This window comes from Antechinus flavipes, chromosome 1 (assembly GCF_016432865.1).
Source record: "Antechinus flavipes isolate AdamAnt ecotype Samford, QLD, Australia chromosome 1, AdamAnt_v2, whole genome shotgun sequence".
Taxonomy (NCBI): Eukaryota; Metazoa; Chordata; class Mammalia; order Dasyuromorphia; family Dasyuridae; genus Antechinus; species Antechinus flavipes.
In genome coordinates this window covers 608,855,412-608,872,408 of record NC_067398.1, presented here as the reverse complement: position 1 = coordinate 608,872,408, position 16,997 = coordinate 608,855,412, and the positions used below count along the sequence as shown (strand labels likewise).

General features: G+C 37.6%; 1 protein-coding gene across 1 annotated transcript in view; it reads left to right on the top strand.

Moving 5' to 3' along the window:
• Nucleotides 1-16,997, top strand: part of EXT1 (exostosin glycosyltransferase 1) — a 345,301-nt gene that overhangs the window by 284,159 nt on the left and 44,145 nt on the right. Inside the window, exons 2-3 of the mRNA XM_051971013.1 lie at nucleotides 11,981-12,074; nucleotides 15,430-15,537. Of these exons, the coding sequence (XP_051826973.1) occupies nucleotides 11,981-12,074; nucleotides 15,430-15,537 (202 nt within the window). The remainder of the gene's footprint in view (nucleotides 1-11,980; nucleotides 12,075-15,429; nucleotides 15,538-16,997) is intronic.

Below are 16,997 nucleotides of genomic sequence, written 5' to 3'. Positions count from 1 at the left end.
ATGTTTCCTGGGTGGCCAGAACTGTCCCAGCAGTCAGGAGTTGGGGTAAAGCAGATGGCAGGTGTTAATGGCTGACACTCTCCAGCTTTGCATTATTCCCAGCCAGAGGCAATTCCTAAAATTGTCATGTAAGGAAAAAAGGCTGTTTATACTTTTTTTTCCCTCCAAATTGTTTCTAAGCAGGACCATTTTCTCAAGCTACTTTCTCAAATTCAACAGCATTAATAACAGTGCATGGCATTTCCCAACATTGTACTGCCTGACTATTAGAGACAGTCTGTGGGCTAAAGTGCATTCAAGTTGCATGTCACTTTTACAGAGTTTGGGGATTTGGTTTTTAATTACTGTGAAAATATGATTATTTAAGGAATCAATGATTTTTCCCCAGAGTCCTGGACTGAATTACATCTGGAGAATGTACTCACAAGTGTTGAGAAGTGAGTTGCCATGATGTACATCTTGCCCTGGCTAGGAACAGATGGATAAATGAATGAATTAGTGAATGAATGAATGATTTGATTGCTGTGCCTAGAACAAAAGTAAAAGTGAAGATCCAGTTCTGGTGCTAGGACAGATGGCTAGACAGCTTTGGTAGACAACCCCTAGAATTGTTGGGACTGTTAGATGTGATCTGTAACCACTCAGGTGTTTAGCCTAATTATCCACATAGGAAAGTCCATGTGGATAAAGAATAACTAGATTATGATTTGCAGTCAGATGGACAACCTGTGGAGCTTATCTGTGAGCATATTAGTTTTGATCTTATACTGCAAATAGATAATGAATTGAGCCCAAAATTTAACAGAAGTACGAGCATATTCTGGAATGCCATTGAAAAATTGCAATGCTTTCTTACACCCAAATTTTCACAAGAATGAAACCCCATTTTTTTAAATATTAACATTCTACCAGTGTTGTTGTATAACTGTAAATCACAAAACATCATAGTATCAGGAGAATTTAAAATGAGCCTCACTCAGATAACAATAGAAAGATTCCTAGTGGGTGGGGACAGACTGTAACACCTAACATAAGGCATTCCATGAAGAGGAGTGGAATAAAAAAAATAACATCAAATAAATAAATGATCAAAAAACTAAATGAACTGTTCATGTGATAAGACATTTAAATAATCGTTGGATGCCATATCCTCCTGTTAGCCTCACCCTGTCAAAAAAGTTTTCCCAACACATCAGGTAGACTACTTGTGGCAAACTTATGAGAAAAAAGTGAAAGAATAAACAGATATAACAGAATTATTATATGCATTGTTGGAAGGAACATTGAATTTGGAGAGCAGGGAATGGGAGAAGAGAATGATCATTTATATAGTTTCTTGTATGTGCCAGGCACTTTGCTACATGCTTTACAAATATTGTCTCAGTTGATCCTCACAACAATGTACTCTTATGCCTATTTAATAGTTATGAAAATTGAGGAAAATAGAGATTAAGTGCCTTGTCACTGAGCTAACAAGTGTCTGAAGCTATGGTTGAGCTTAAGTTTTTTTGAATAAAGGCCAGTACTCTCTATTGAATGACTTGGTTGCCTGAGAAAGGAGAAGATGCTTTATACAGAAGCTATTCGGTACTTTTTGTTTTTTATTTCCACCTAGAGCCAAACTTCTCTCCCCTTCCCCCTTGCCTTCTTTCTTTCCTCTCTATTAGAAGGCACTGGACATATATTTTAGATAGTTAAGGTAACTCTCCTTCATGAAGACTTCCTTAACATTCATCATATTCAAGTTGAAGCTCTGAATGGTATAACTGGTTGGTAATAATTTTGTTGTATAAGTGGTTTGAAATTAGTTTCTGATTTCTTTTTTTTTTTTTTTGATGAAGTTTAGTGGTCATTTGCTATCTACAAGAAACACAGTGCCTTGCTCTACTCTACTGCTTTTACACGTTGGCATGTTTTGGATGTCTGAAACCAGGGTCCCCTGGCTGGCTGACTCAATATTAATGAACCAGACTGACTGAAATACTCCAATGACTGCCTCTTGGCACTTGGCAGAAAAATCCTTTTTATGTTAGTTTCAAGGTTGTCAGATATCATTATAGCCAAGTATTAAAAATTTCAAAGAAAGGAGGCAGTGTGTTTGATTTATAGAATAATTATCTAGCTTTAGCTCGAACTTGGCTTTGGTGCTGGTTTTGCAAGCACTTGAAAATTAAATCCATTTTTTATGGCACTACAAGGTATTATCTCACAGCAAATGATAATTAAACACCTGTGAAATCAATTAGCCCTTTAAGCAGGGGGAAAAAAAGTTTTCCAATTATGTTTTCGCACCTCCAAAACTTTTTCTAATTCCAAAACCAACACTTTGTGGAGAGGGACATGACCTACCAGCCAATGGTATGTTCACTCCCAGTAAAGATCATCCCTCAATTTTGCCCAGCCCAAATCCCAAGGAAGGCAGCCTGTGGTAAAGGCAACTTTCCAAGGAAGATGCATTAGCCTTTGGAGATCCCTATTAGGCAGCTATCTGCTTGACACATAGCTGAGCTGTCAAGTTCTCTACAAAGGAAGTTACTCACTTTGTGTTTCTAATGCCAAGTTTTACTTGACAGTTTATCCAAAAGCCAAGATACCTTAATGGAAACCAAGCAACAAGATATTCTATGTGACAAAATTGGTCTATCTTTTGGGGCTCTGTAGCCAATAGTTCAGAGCCATCTGCATTAAGAATTCATACTCTGAAAACGGGCTGATTGGTTAATAGCTGAAATTTAATACAAAGGAAAGCTAGACAACAGTCTCAAGCTATTTAGCCCAGAATTATCATGTGTGTTTAATAACTGGCCTTGGTAACAATTTAGCTAATCCAGATGCTTCTTCTGGAAAAAGCACTGTATTTCTAAATATCAAAAAAAAAAAAAAAAGTCATGGATGAATTTTGGTTGTGTGCCATGACCATTTTTTTGGCTTAAGAAGGGAAAGGGGAAAAAGAAAGAAAGAAAACTGTTCCAGGATTTTTGATATCTTCTGCAGGATGTAGCTCACCCTGCCACGACAAAACAGTCTATGCCAGAAAGACCTTCTTGCTGCCTCCTCTCTAGAATTTGTCAAGTGTGATGTCATTCAGATTTACATGTTACAGGTGAAGATGCTTGGGCAGCAGCTATTAAAAGGGTCAGCTAATCTCCACAGTGTTCATGTCTAATGTGGAATTCAGTACAGTAAAACAGAACATACAGGATCCTGGATTTAGAGCTAGAATGGAAGGGTCCTTACAGCTCATCAGATCTAAGCTCTTCATTTTCCAGATAAGGAACTGAGGCACAGGGAGGTTAAATAGCTTGTGTTAGGTTTCACAGTTAGGAAATAACTGAAGTGAGATTCAAACTCAGGTCTTCCTGACTCCCAAGTTTATCTAGTGCTTTATTTACTACATGTTAACCATCTAGAAGAAATTAGGGTGTCCTGGCTAACAAATCTGATCCTACCTGATGAATCTTTTCTGATGTACAGTGGATATAACAAGGACAATTATATAACATTCCTGAAATGAAGTCAGGAGAACCCAAGTTCAAATTCTTTCTCAGACATTTATTATGTGTGTAGCCTGGGCAAGCTACTCTACTTCTGTCTGCCTCAGTTTCCTCATCTGTAAAATGAGAATAACACCACCACCTAACTCAGAGGAATTATATGAGGATGAAAAATCAAATGAAATAATAAATGAAAAGTTCTAGTTTAAAAGTGCTCCATAAATAATAGCTATTTATAGCTTATCTTAACATAAGATTGCTTAAATAACCAAAAGAGTTGCTTTTTTTTTGTTGAGGCATAACGGACTTTTCCCAACAAACCCTTCCTACAAAGTACATACTCTGAACAGTTAAGCAAAACTCAGCCATAGAGTTTAGAGTTCCAAAAGGCGTTAGACAAACCCTTTCTCATTTTACTATTGTGGAAATAGATCTGAAAGGGAATGTGATTTGTCTCAGGCCACACAGGTAGTGTAAGTAGTAGTAGAGCCAGATCCAGCCCAAGTCTCTTGAGGTCAAATCCACTGCTCTCTCTCAGTGCATTCATCAGAGGCAACAAGGACCTATATAAGGCAAGCATTACAAATATAACTTATTCCCATTATGTAAAAGAGAGAGTGCAGGCTCTGAGAACATAAGTGAGGCCCAGAAACTCATGCCTAGTGTGTGTCAGGAGCAGGATTCCCATGAGGTCTCAAAATCAGGCATTCTATCAACTTAGATATGATGACTTTAACCCTTGTTAAAAGAGGAGCAAGCACTACGCCAAGTTTGGTGCTGTTTCCGTGCTATTTATATTCATACTCCTGAAAACGTGTTTTTGTTTTGGAGGACAGAATTTCTTTCTAAACCTGCTCTGGGAATCGGGATATAGTGACTTATTCATTATAAAATCCCCTACCCACCCTCAGTAGCTAGCCATAGTGGGATTTAATTTGTCAGGTGATATTAACTGTTAGTAAAGATAATAAAGGAGACATAAAAATGTAGTGGGTGGAAATGATTTTTCTTTAAAATAACTGGGATTTGAAGATCTATAATCACTCAAGTATAGGGAATCAGGAAAATGCTTACATTGTGATCAGGTATGCAAGATACATCAGATCAGCACAACCCCCCACCCACCCACTCACATCCCTGACAGTCCTGATAACTACCACTTGCACTGGTCAAGAGAAGAGTGACCTTGGAATTCCAAGCATCCACCTAATCCCAGGGTTGAGTGAAACTGGCACTGTGAGAAAGAATGTAATGGATCAAGTGGGAAAGCAGTAAAAACATTCTTTTAGGTCTGGTTTTCTCTTTTTGATGATTTTTTCAATGTTGAAAGCTACCAAAGCGGGTGGAGGATGGGAATGGAAATCTTCCTCTGCTCCCAGATAAGGACAGGGGGGCAGGGAATAGGGATCAAGGACTGGTTAAATAAAGAAATAACAAAGGAACTGAAATTTCCTTTATATGGGGAAGTGTGAGTATTGGTTATACCATTGCTGTTCTGAACTTTCTCAGCAATTTATTGTCTTAACAGTTGTAAAGGTGGCCAGTACAGTCATAGACTTTAGGCAGAAACGAATCACAATAAATATAATTGGGACATATTCAACAAAATATGTAAAAACACACTAGAATATAGATACTGTTAATATGTTGTTTTCTGAATCAATCTGCAGCCTCCATTGATACTTTTATCACCCCTGTATTCGAATTTGACATTTCTGGTGTAGAAATGACCAGAAAAATCAAATGACTTGTCCAGGGTCATACAGTTTGTCTGTCTGAAATGGGAAAACCAGGTTTTCCTCCTCAGGCCAGCTCTTTCTACAACAACCTATTTTCCTGACATAAATTTTAAGTAAATTAGAGTTGATTACAAGGATTGTATTGTCTTTATAAATTTTGGCTGCTAGAGGAGATGATTAAAATCACCCTTAGGAGAAATGGGGAAGTCATTGAACTGCAAATTTTTATGAGTTTTCAACCAAATCTTTAATTCTATAGAGAAAATGAAATGAAAGAAGGACCTACTACTCTACCTGAAAACAAAAACATCTCTCTCCTAGTGGCTAAGGCTCTACCACCTAGTGTTCATAGAGATGGATTAAACAAATGACCTTGTAAATTGAATTGTAATTTTCTTTTCAAACCTGCAGAAAAAAATCAAGGGTAAAATGTCACATTATTAATTGGAAGGTGAAGTTTACCTATCTGGTTTACTCTATGAATTACTGTGGGAGACAGCATGTGGTAGCATTCGAATGGAACTCTAATGGCTAAGTGATCTTGGACCTCAGTTTCTTCGTCTGCCAAATGAAAATAGTAGAGATGATCTCTAAGGACCCTTTCAGCTCTGAAATGCCATGATTCTAAAATTTTCTTGTTTAGAAAAAGTCAGCCTTTTCTCCTTGTCATTTTTTTTTCTTTTTTACCCTTCTCCTGTTCCCAATCCATACATACAGACAGGCAACAGAACATGCCGCAAAGGATTAGTGGTCACCCTGAGGAGCTTTTGAGTTTGTGACTGTTTGAAGAAGGAATAGATTGGGGCAGGTTTCTGCGATGGCACTGTTCCAGGGCTTTTCCTATCTCTAAGAAACAACTTCCTCCTCAGCAGAGACTTTAGTATCCCCATCCTCTTGGAGAACGGGGTGTACTTTGGCACAGGCTTCTAGATCTTGTTGCATGTGGGGCAGCAAGCTGGTGCCTGCAAGGAGGGGCCAAGGAAAGGTTAATGGTAAAATAATGAGTTCAAGACTTCTTATCCTAGGGGGCAGGTGGTTGACCCTTGTGTTTTTAACTTTCCAAGTTCTATTCTTTTTTTTTTTTTTATTGCTGTTTTTTTAATTGACAGCTACTAGACTCACGCCACCCCCCAGTCCCCAACGATTTGCCACATATCTGCCATCCTTTTCTGGATCTGGTCACATGGCCATCTTGCTTAATTATAATTTGTTGTTGCTGGAGAGTTCTTGATCTTTTGACTCCAGATGTCTAAATTCATGTTTAATATTTCCATTTGTGCTTGATTGCTAATGAGACAGCTTGGGGCTGAAATGTGTTCTAAGTTTGTCTATTTTGTAATAATCTGATACAGTGTGAGACTTGGAGTGAGGATGGTTGGAGTTTAAATCCAGCCTCACACAAGTTGTGCTACTCTGAGCTAGCTGCTTTTTCTATATTGGCCTCAGGTTCCTCATCTGCAAAATGGGTGCAATAATAGCTTCTACCTCACACTGTTGTCCTGAGGGCTAAATGAGATAACATATATAAAGAACTTTGCAGTCCTGAATTCATCTTGTAAATGCTTGCTGTATTCATGGTGATGCTAAAGGTTGAATGTCCTCAGGAGCTTTCTGGCTACCTCCTGAGGTGTAGTATTTTTCCTGGGGTTCTTTTGAATTCCTTTTCAGAATCTGCATAAAGAAATGAATTTTAAAGAAGTATAAAAGTAGAGCATCGGACCTGGGGAGGATAGGAGTCCACTGAAAGGTAAAGATAAATACCTGACTTGATTTAGCAAAGACGGCCTGTATTCAGGGCACAGAATGTGCTAGAAAGCATTGGGCTGAGGAGGATTACAAAGAAATGAATTTCTAATCCTAGAGCATTATCCCGAGCCCAGACAGCGCTGACTGCAAGCAAAGGAAACGGCAGACAACCAGCTCTGGGAAGGAGTCACACCGGCTCCCAATGGCAAGGACTTTTGGGCTGTGGAGGAAATGGCATCCACAGAAACTGCAGCAGATCAGGAGCCTTGGTGCCTGGGAAGAATGGAAAGGAAAGAAAGGCACGGGAAAGGGAGTCCAGACTCACCTATAGACCCGTAAAAACCTAGAGTACCTGTCCAGTTCTAGTCTTTAGGGAACTTTTCCATCCAGGTGCCACTTGCAGCTCAGTATGTGGATTGTGAGATGATACTTCTAGCCAATAACTTCTTTTGCATTTTAATGTGAAAGCTAAAGGGAAGCAATCATTGAGATCAAAGCTTGTTCTTAACCTTTTTGTGTGTGGCCTTGACCGACCCTTTGGCAGCCTGGTAAAGCCAATAGCCCTTTCTCAGAAAAATGTTTTTGAATGCATAAAATAAAACACATTAGATCACAGGGAAATGCTGAGATAGGGTTATCAAATTGTGTGTTGAAACAAATTCATGGACTCCAAGTTAAAAGCATCTACAGTAGATAAATGACTTGGGAGGGTTGGCGCTATGGGAAACAAAGAGACCATTTGGGCACAAGGGGATCTCAAGCTCGGGATGCGAGTTTCTAGATCTGCTAGGGGACAAAGGAACCCCTTCTTAGGCATAGACACTACTCCATGTGGACTGACTCCCCCAGGTCTTCTCTTTCCCTTCATACTATGCTGAGCCCGTACTAAACTATGGTAATACCACGATGCATTTAGTCTTTCATAATGAGAAAGCAAGCTTGTTTCCAATAAGAAATTCCTTTACTGTCAGGAATCTGTTGTCATTTTTCTTTTGAGGGCTGGCTCTGCTTTTTCCCCTTGGCTCTGCCCTTGTGAATATTTATTTTTCCACCTCATTCTGTTGGGATTTTTCCTTTCAGCCAGAACAATATTGAAATTGCTGCAGGCATCATAGCACTTACATTTCTAGGGAGGATTAATTTTGTATTATTATAGAGACCCATTTTAAGTGGGAACTCACTAGTATATCATATGCATACAACTTTTCAGAAGAGAATTGTGTATGAAATGGGACCTATTTCTGGGTTATGTTCAGGGCCGTATAGCTTAATTGCATTAGCCTCTGCAGTCATTTATTAAAACTCTTCTATCCTCTGTGTCATCACCTGTATAGCAGAGATCTTAATACCCACCTGAAATGGGTAATAAAAATCCTTTATTAATTAAAGCTGCAAGTTCTTTGAGATTACTTACCTCCCTCATCTACTTACTTCCCTGCTAAGATTGTCATATGCATTAGTTAATTATATATACTTTTAAGTAGCTTGTGAGTTCTAAAATGATGGTGTCAGATCAGGGGTCAGTCACCTTTTTTTGAAGTGGCTTGCCAAATTTTCCTTTATGCATGAGGATGAGAATATAGAGGATGTGGACTTGCTGAAAGTCGGACTGACTAGCAAGGACTGGAGGAAGACTCTCTGAACAACCCCTAACTTTTCTATTAGGTTAATCAGTCAGTCATCCAGCTTTTATTAGATACTTACTATACTCTGTTAAACTTTAGAGATAAAAAAATTTAAAACAAAAACAAAATAGTGGTCCTTAGGCCTAAAGTAGCATCCATTTTGATGGAGAAAACAACATGTAGACAAGTCTGATAATAATTGTACCTAACATTGTGGTGAAGATCAAATGAGACAATAATACATAAATGGTTTTGCAAACCATCAGATTTTCTATAAATGTTAGCTATTATTATGTAAGTATAAGATTACATAGTGTAAAGGGAAATTAGCTATGTGATCCTGGACAGTCACTTAACCCTATTTACTCAGTTTGCTTTTTTGTAAAATGAACTGGAGAAGGAAAAGCAAACCATGCCAGTATCTTTGCCAAGAAAACCCCAAATGAGGTCATAAAGAGTTGGGCATGACTGAATAGCACACTGAAGGAAGTCCAGAGAAAGAAGGAAAATGATTTACTGACTTCATGATTTAGGCAAGAGCCTGCTCTCCTTAAAAATCACACTGGAGGTATCAAGTAGGGGAAAGGTATCAAGCAGGAAAAATTAATTTAAAATCTTATGATTCTAGATAATTCACTTAATTTCTCTGGATTTCAATCTGTAAATTACAGTCCCAACAAAATCTCAGATTTTTAAATTATTGAACATTTTCTTTGGCATCCCTTCTAATAGACTTTGGATATAAAGTGGCAACAGAAATGTGGATAGTTGGTGAGAAAAGAAATAAAGAGACATCATTTGTTTACTGAAACAGCAATGGGAACAAACATTAGCAAAGTCACTAATGTAAATTTTGATACATTCCCAGATCACTATTAAGGCAAAAGAATAATGTGATTCAGTAGGATAACAAAGAGAAATCCTACCTTGGATCCTTATTACTTTTGTTACCATAGACAAATCACTTTATTTGTCCTCAGTTTACCCCTCAAGTGAAAGGATGTGAGGTGATGTTCTCTGAGATTGCTTACATCTCCAGATCTGTATTGCAATGTTCCAGGTGTAACCATTAAACAATAATTCTCTTTTGAATTCCCTGTAAGTTCTTTTCTTCTTCCTCTTTCCTTCTTTCCTTCTCCTCATATTTCCTAAATTCTGAAACTGGCAATTTTGGGACTTGTCACAGTTGAGAACATTAATGGAGTTTTACATTTTGAGTTGGCTAATGATGGGGATATAGGACCTTCTATGCTAGTCCCTCAGGGGTTTCTATTTTAAGCATTTATTAAACCTTGCTGTCATGCAATGTTCTCTGAAGAGTCTTCGACCTTTCTTTATATTAAAAAAAAATACCACACACTCAGTTTCAAACTTTTTTCCCCCCTTTCTCTAGTTTGTAAAGGTATCCCAGCAAGATCAGGAGTTGAACTTGAAGCTGGTTGTCAATTACTCTACCGATGTTTAAGGATGGGAAAGAACCCATTACCTCTGTAATTTAATATTTTTTATTTAGCTAAATTTGATCCCTCTTAAAAATCTCATCCACTTTGAAGTCTATTTTGTAGTTTAATTAATGCAGCAAGGGTTTTTATTTTACTCTCAGTGGAGATAATCTTAATCCATTCCCAGTGACCTTTTCTTGTGCAAATTAGTTGTACACGCCTGTTTAAGCAAATGGGCCTTTGCAAGATGTCTCTTCTTAATGACGGGTTTATAATTGAAAATTGGCTTACTCCCATATGCTTAGTTTGTGTGAGAATATAAAAATAGATGTGGACTTTAAAAATATAAATGTATACATCAATACCCCCCCAAAAAATGGGAAAAAAAAGGAGGAAAGAATATCTAGTGCCTTTGGGCTATGATTAAATTAGACTATTAAGAGTTAGAGAATGCGGATGATATGAGTTACCCTCAAAATAGCACCTGTCTGTAGAACAGTGGAGGCTCTTAACAAATGAGAGGGTGGGGGCTAATCTTGATGCTCTGTAGACTGTCCCTTTGCAGGATCCAGGTCTTCTACTTTTAATAGCCTTAAGTAAAACTCATATTACCTCATAATGAACTAGAAACAGTTTGAGATGTTTACTCAAAATAGGTAGAAGGGATGGGCATAAATGAAAAGGTGATATTTAATCTTGACTAAATTGCTCTGGTGACATGGGGAAGAAGGTGAGAAGGTGTCACTCAAGATGTGCTTTTAAAAGCAGATCACTTGCTTTTTTTTATAGCCCCAAATGATTTTTGATTTTTAGCCTCTATTCTCCTCTTCCCTTTTAAAAATCATCTTTTCCTCTTCTTTCTCCACACTTCTCTCTCCTTAAAATCAAACTGTTCTGCTGCAGGAAGATTTGCCTTGTGTTGCTGAATGTTCTTAGCTAAATGTAGAGAGTTTGGCTCAGAGGAAGGAGCAAATGTTGTTTGTGCTCACTGTGAAGGTTTCTTGAGTTAGTTGTAACTGTTTTTTTTTTTTTTTTTTTTTTCTTTTTCAAGAAGAGGGATAGATGTAAGGGGTAGCATGAAGAAGAACAAGGTCTGTCTTAGCTTTCACAGGCTTTTCTGGCTGACTGAAATGGCATTTTAAAAAACCAACAGGAAAAAAAGGGTGATGTTTTTATTTTATATCAAGGGGGGGGAGATATTTCATTTGCTGTCACAACAAAACTCAACTTCTAAGTCACAGATGCTGGTGCCCAATCTGTTGAAGTGGCGGCCACTGGACTTGTGTCAGATGATATTGTTTGCAAAGCATATTATAACTGTTTCATCCAACACAATCTTTAATGTTTGCTGGGCTTGTCACAACCAACTCCCCTCCTGAGGAAAAAAAAAACAGTAAGATTAGAGCTCATAACTACTGGTTTGTCTCAATCAACTTGATTCAAATATGTAAATCAGTCAATCAAAAAACATTTATTAAGCATTTATTATGTGGCTATAAATATAAAGAATAAAGATAAAAAGAATAAAATACTCCTAAGGAGTACCTTACCTTCTGATAGGTGGAGACAACAAATATATAATATGTAGGAATAACAATAGCTAACATTGATTTATTTAGTTCTTATTATGTATTGTGCTAAGTGCTTTGCAATTATTATCTCATTTCATACTCACTGCAGTCTGGGAAATAGGTGGTATTATTATCCTCATCTTATAGACAGGAAATCGAGGCAAACAGGTTAAGTGATTTACCCGGAGTCACAGAGCTAGGAAATGTCTGAAGTCAAATTTGAACTCAGATTTTCCTGAGTTCAGGCTCAGGGCTCTATCCATTGGGCCATCTAGCATATATCTATGTATCTGTGTTCCATTTCATGGCTATCATCCCCTCTTCCCTAGGGTCTTCATTAATTACATATTCTTCTCCCTCTAGGTATGATTATCGAGAAATGCTGCACAATGCCACTTTCTGTCTGGTTCCCCGTGGCCGCAGGCTTGGCTCCTTTAGATTTCTGGAAGCACTGCAGGTAAGAGGCACTCTACAGATTATTATTAATGCTAATAATTCTCATATCACCACCACTACCAAGAGTTCACATTTATCCAGCCCATTAAGGCTTGCAAAGCACTTTAATAATCACTAACAATAATGGCTTGGACTTATATAATGTTTGCAAAGGCTCACAGATTGCTTATAAGAGTTTTCAAGATGCTTTATAAATGATCACATTTGTTCCTCAGAACCCCATGAAGTAAATGCTATTATTATCCCCATTTTATAGTTAAGGAAATTGAGTCTTAAATGACTTGTTCAAATTCACTCAACTAGTAAATGTCTGAGGCAAGATTCAAATTCAGGATTACTCCAAGGCTAGGATTTTCTCCACTACTTTGCATAAATTATCTCATTTGACTTTTTTGACATTCCTGTGAGGTTGACAGTATTTTTATTCCAGTTTCCTGGAGTATCTGAGGAATAAGGTGATTTGCTGGAATCCCCTAGGTAGCATTTGGCTATGGTAGGATTTTACCTTACTTTTCTTTACTACAAGGGAGTACTTAGTCTATCCAACCCACTCCCACTATTTTTTAGGTTCCTGTTGTTCTCTATCTTCTCCCATTATACTCAGCTAAGTGATTCCATAGTCCCAGGCCTGGTGTCAGGAATATTCATTATCCTGAGTTCAAATCTAGCAGCAGACACTTAGTAGCTATGTGTGGCTTTGGCCAAATCAATCAATCCTATTTGCCTCAGTTCCCTCATTTGTAAAATGAATAGGAGAAGGTTATAGCCATTCTAGTATCTTTACCAAGAAAATCCCAAAATGGGTCAAGGAAAGTCAGACAGGACTGAGCTATAACTACAACAAAAATTAAACTAAGCTCCTTAAGGGCAGAGATTGGCTTTGTATTTTTATCTCTGCTGATACACAGTAGGCATTTAATAAATGTTTATTGACCCAATTGATTATAAAGTCAATACTCTATTAATCTTACTACACTGCTTCCTGCATTAAGACAGGTTTAGAATTGCACATATTTAACCTAATCTGATTACTTGCTGCCTTGAAGAGGGGAGAGGGAGAAAAATTGGAACACAAAATTTTGCAAAAGTGAATGTTGAAAATTATCTACATGTATTTGGAAAAATACAATTTTATTGAAAAAAATTTTTTTTAAAAGGTAGACTTGGGAATTAAGGCTGGATCTGGTATGTTTATTATTTTGCCTAAAAAAGGAAGTGGGGGATGAGAGATGGGGGTGAGGTGGGGAAGTGTGATTTTTCCCTGGAGGCTTGCCACTTGTTTCTATGTGCTTATGCATACCTCTGCAGTGAGAACCCACTGCTTCTGGAGGGTACCCTACCACAAATTCTAGAGCTCCCTTTATTTCCCTCGAAGGGGGTTGTTCAGTCATGGTTGAGAGCAGGGACCAGACTAGTTTGTTGCACTTACCTGACAAGAATCAAAGCTGGATTTCTTGAGGAGACAATATCCATCCCTGCAATAGTTTAATCTTTTTATTCCATAAAGGCAAAATTGTCTATTATATTCCCACTCAATATGCAGTAGGTTTTCTGAGTCCTAAGTGAAAGAGATACTTAGGAGTGTAGATTGATTCCAGTTGTTTGGTCTAATGCTTTAGTGACTTAGCAGGGAGCAGGCCCCAGGTTTGATGATTCTCCAATTCTAATGTTTTCATAGGAAGAATTCCCACAGAAGAGACTTTTCTTTCTTCCTCCCCCACCTTCTGAAGAACTAAATAATTCTTGATGTGTAAAGTTAGTTGCCAATAGGCTCCCTGAGAAAGTTGCCACCAGGCCTTCTTGATCCTAAAGCATTGCTATTCCTCAACATCCACAGTTCTAGGTTTTTACATCCCTATATTATTTCCTACAAATCTTGTTCTTTCTCCAAAGCATATCAAACTCAGACATTCCTTTAACCTCCTCTATTTCTCTTGTACATCATCAAACAGGGTCTTTCCATCTTAAATTGCCCAGAGCTGAACTTTTGTTAATTTTTTAACATCTTTTCTGTGGTAATGTCATGCATTCCACTGGCATAATGATAAAATGGAAAAAGCCCTTAGATGTGGAACCTGTGTTCTACACTAGTACTAACTTGAGCTAGATATGTGACTACACTTGCACAGTTAGGCATGTGTGTTTGAAATTCAGTTTCCTCATCTGCGTAGTGGAAATGACATTTCTAGCCATCTTTCCAGGTAGTTATGTAAAAAGTTTGTGTTACTCATTTATTTTAGCCATGTCTGACTCTTTATGCCCCTTTGGGGTTTTCTTGGCAAAAATACTAGTGTGCTTTGCCATTTCCTTCTCAGGCTCATTTTACAGATGAGAAAATTGAGGCAAACCAGATTAAGTGACTTGTCCAGGGTCACACAGCTATTAAGGGTCTGGCTAAATTTAAAGTCAGAAAGATGACTCTTGATGTGCTACCCAGCTGTCCTATGAAGAAAGTTTACAGTGCTATATAAATGATTTGTTAATATTATGAAGGCAAGAATAGTTCTGATTCAGTTGACTTAGAAGGAAAAGTACACACTTTTAATAAGTGTAATAAGAAAAGAAATCCAGGGATATATGTGAATAGAATGGAATGTTAATATACCATGAAAAATATGAATATGAATATGTATTCATGTTCACAAACATGAAGAAATTGGAGAAAAAAATATGACACAGAGAAAAAATTAGAATGAGATTTTTTTAATCATTTTGTTAAAGTTTATGTTTTTATTGAAACATTTAAGTAATTTTCAATATAATGTTATAGTCGGGTTTGTATTTATTTTCTTCTGTTTATTTGATTGTTAGCATTCCTTACAGTTGTTAAGTTTATAATTGAGTCAAATTTATAATCAAATTCTTGTTAGACAAAGAATGAGCTTGTTCTGTATAGTGTGTGACACTTGGGAGTGAGTCACTTTAACTAGGGTCTGTATTTCTGGGCCAAAGTATTTTATATTCAAAACTAGTTTTATGCTAATACTTCAACGGGGCCAAATTTTCATTGCTTTTAATGAAACTGCTCCATCCTGACCAGTTGTTTCAATGGCTGTAGAATAATTAGGAATAGAAATAGGATTTTAAAAGCCTGCGCAAAACTTCCAAATTATTAAACTGGCTAGTGTAGGCATGACTCTGATATCATTTGATAATGCTTAAGGATTTCCTCTCAGATACAGAACTCCTTAGAGTATTAGTTTTTCAACTCTTTTGACCTTTCTTCATAGTCCTAAGATTCTGGGATCCAAAGGACATAGGGAATGATAGTAATTTGATTGGTTATGATTTTTCCTCAAGGATGGAGCTTGTGATGTCTCTCCCTAACTTGGAGATGGTTCCTTTTTTTTGTGCAGGCTGCTTGCGTCCCAGTGATGCTGAGCAATGGATGGGAGTTACCATTCTCCGAAGTGATTGATTGGAACCAAGCCGCCATCATCGGGGATGAGAGATTGTTATTACAGGTAAGAAAAGGGCTGTGGCCTTCAGCAGATCAGTTGATTATTGCTGCCACCATCCAAAGTTATCAGGAAGATGAATCCAAAAGGTCAGCACTATAAAAGAAATTTTATCATGAGAAAATGGTCTGTGTCATGGTGGATATTAACTCATTTAACAAGGCAACTTTCACTTTCCAGCGAAACATCTGCCCTGATCAGGCGAACAGCTTTTGAAATGGAAAACATACTGGCAAAAAACACCATTTGGGGTGGGAGGAAAGGAGGATATACATAACAACTCCACTTAAAGCCTCTTATTTTATTTACTTGTTTGTTTTATTTTTAATGATGTCAGTGATGTCATTGCTCCTTACTTCCCACCTCACATCCCTTTCCATCTATTTCTGATTGACAATACTGGCTTCCAGAAGAAAAGAGAAGAGACTTCTGTAAAAAATTAATCAAAGTGTCCAGAACATTAGGAAAGCCCACATTAAAAATCTACTTGCGTTTTGTATTTTTAATTAAAATTTTTTTATTTTTAATAGTATCTTATTTTTCCAAATACACGTAAAGATAGTTTTCAACATTCGCCTTTGCAAAACCTTGTGTTTCATATTTTTCTCCTTCCCTTTCCTTCTCCCTCCTCCCCAAGATAGTAAGCAATCCAATATGGTGTAAGCCTGTTGCATTTTGTATTGAAGAGTAGGCAGTCTCACGTCCCTTATGTCTTTTCCTACAAGCTGCCATCCAAACATTGTGCTGTTGGCTGATGGGCATTTGCAACATCCTCGTACCAACGCTTCTTGAGTGAGTGTCACTATGTAGAATGGGTGTTAAAAGTTTAATCAGCTTCTGGATGAAAGGTGATCCAGGCATCAAATACCACCCAGTCATTAGGCTCAATATAGATTTTTACCTCCTAAAACACCCTTTCCCCCCACAATTTAATTTTTTCCCCCTGACCTTTATGGTATGTTTTTTTTTTTTTCCTCCAGCATGAGGGCTAGTTTCTGTACAGCTGCTCCCATATTGAATAGCTACTGTGCTGTTGGTAACAATGGCTTGAGAGAGCTGGCTCAGAGCCGGAATGTCTGCTCTGGGAAATGTTTTTGTTATGTTACAATTTTTCATTTCCTGTTTTAGAACAGCTAGGATGTTTTTATTTGCATATTGTCTTGTCATCGTGTCGCCAGGAGAGCTTAAGGCAGCTTCCCTGAATCTATTTTGGTCTGTTCAGTTAGGTTTTGGTACCATACTTGACCTTTTTTATTAAGACTCCATCTAGTGCCATGACTGCCAAAGCCACCTGTCAAATCAGTATTAATTTATCATTTCCTTTTACCTGTTTCTGCAGACAAGCAGATTAATAACTAATAGCCAGACACCATTAAAATTGGGATCTCTGTGTCTTTACAACCAGGCAAAATCATCTTCCTGAGCAATGGATTTCTCTTGGCAGCATCCTGTCAGAGACATACAAG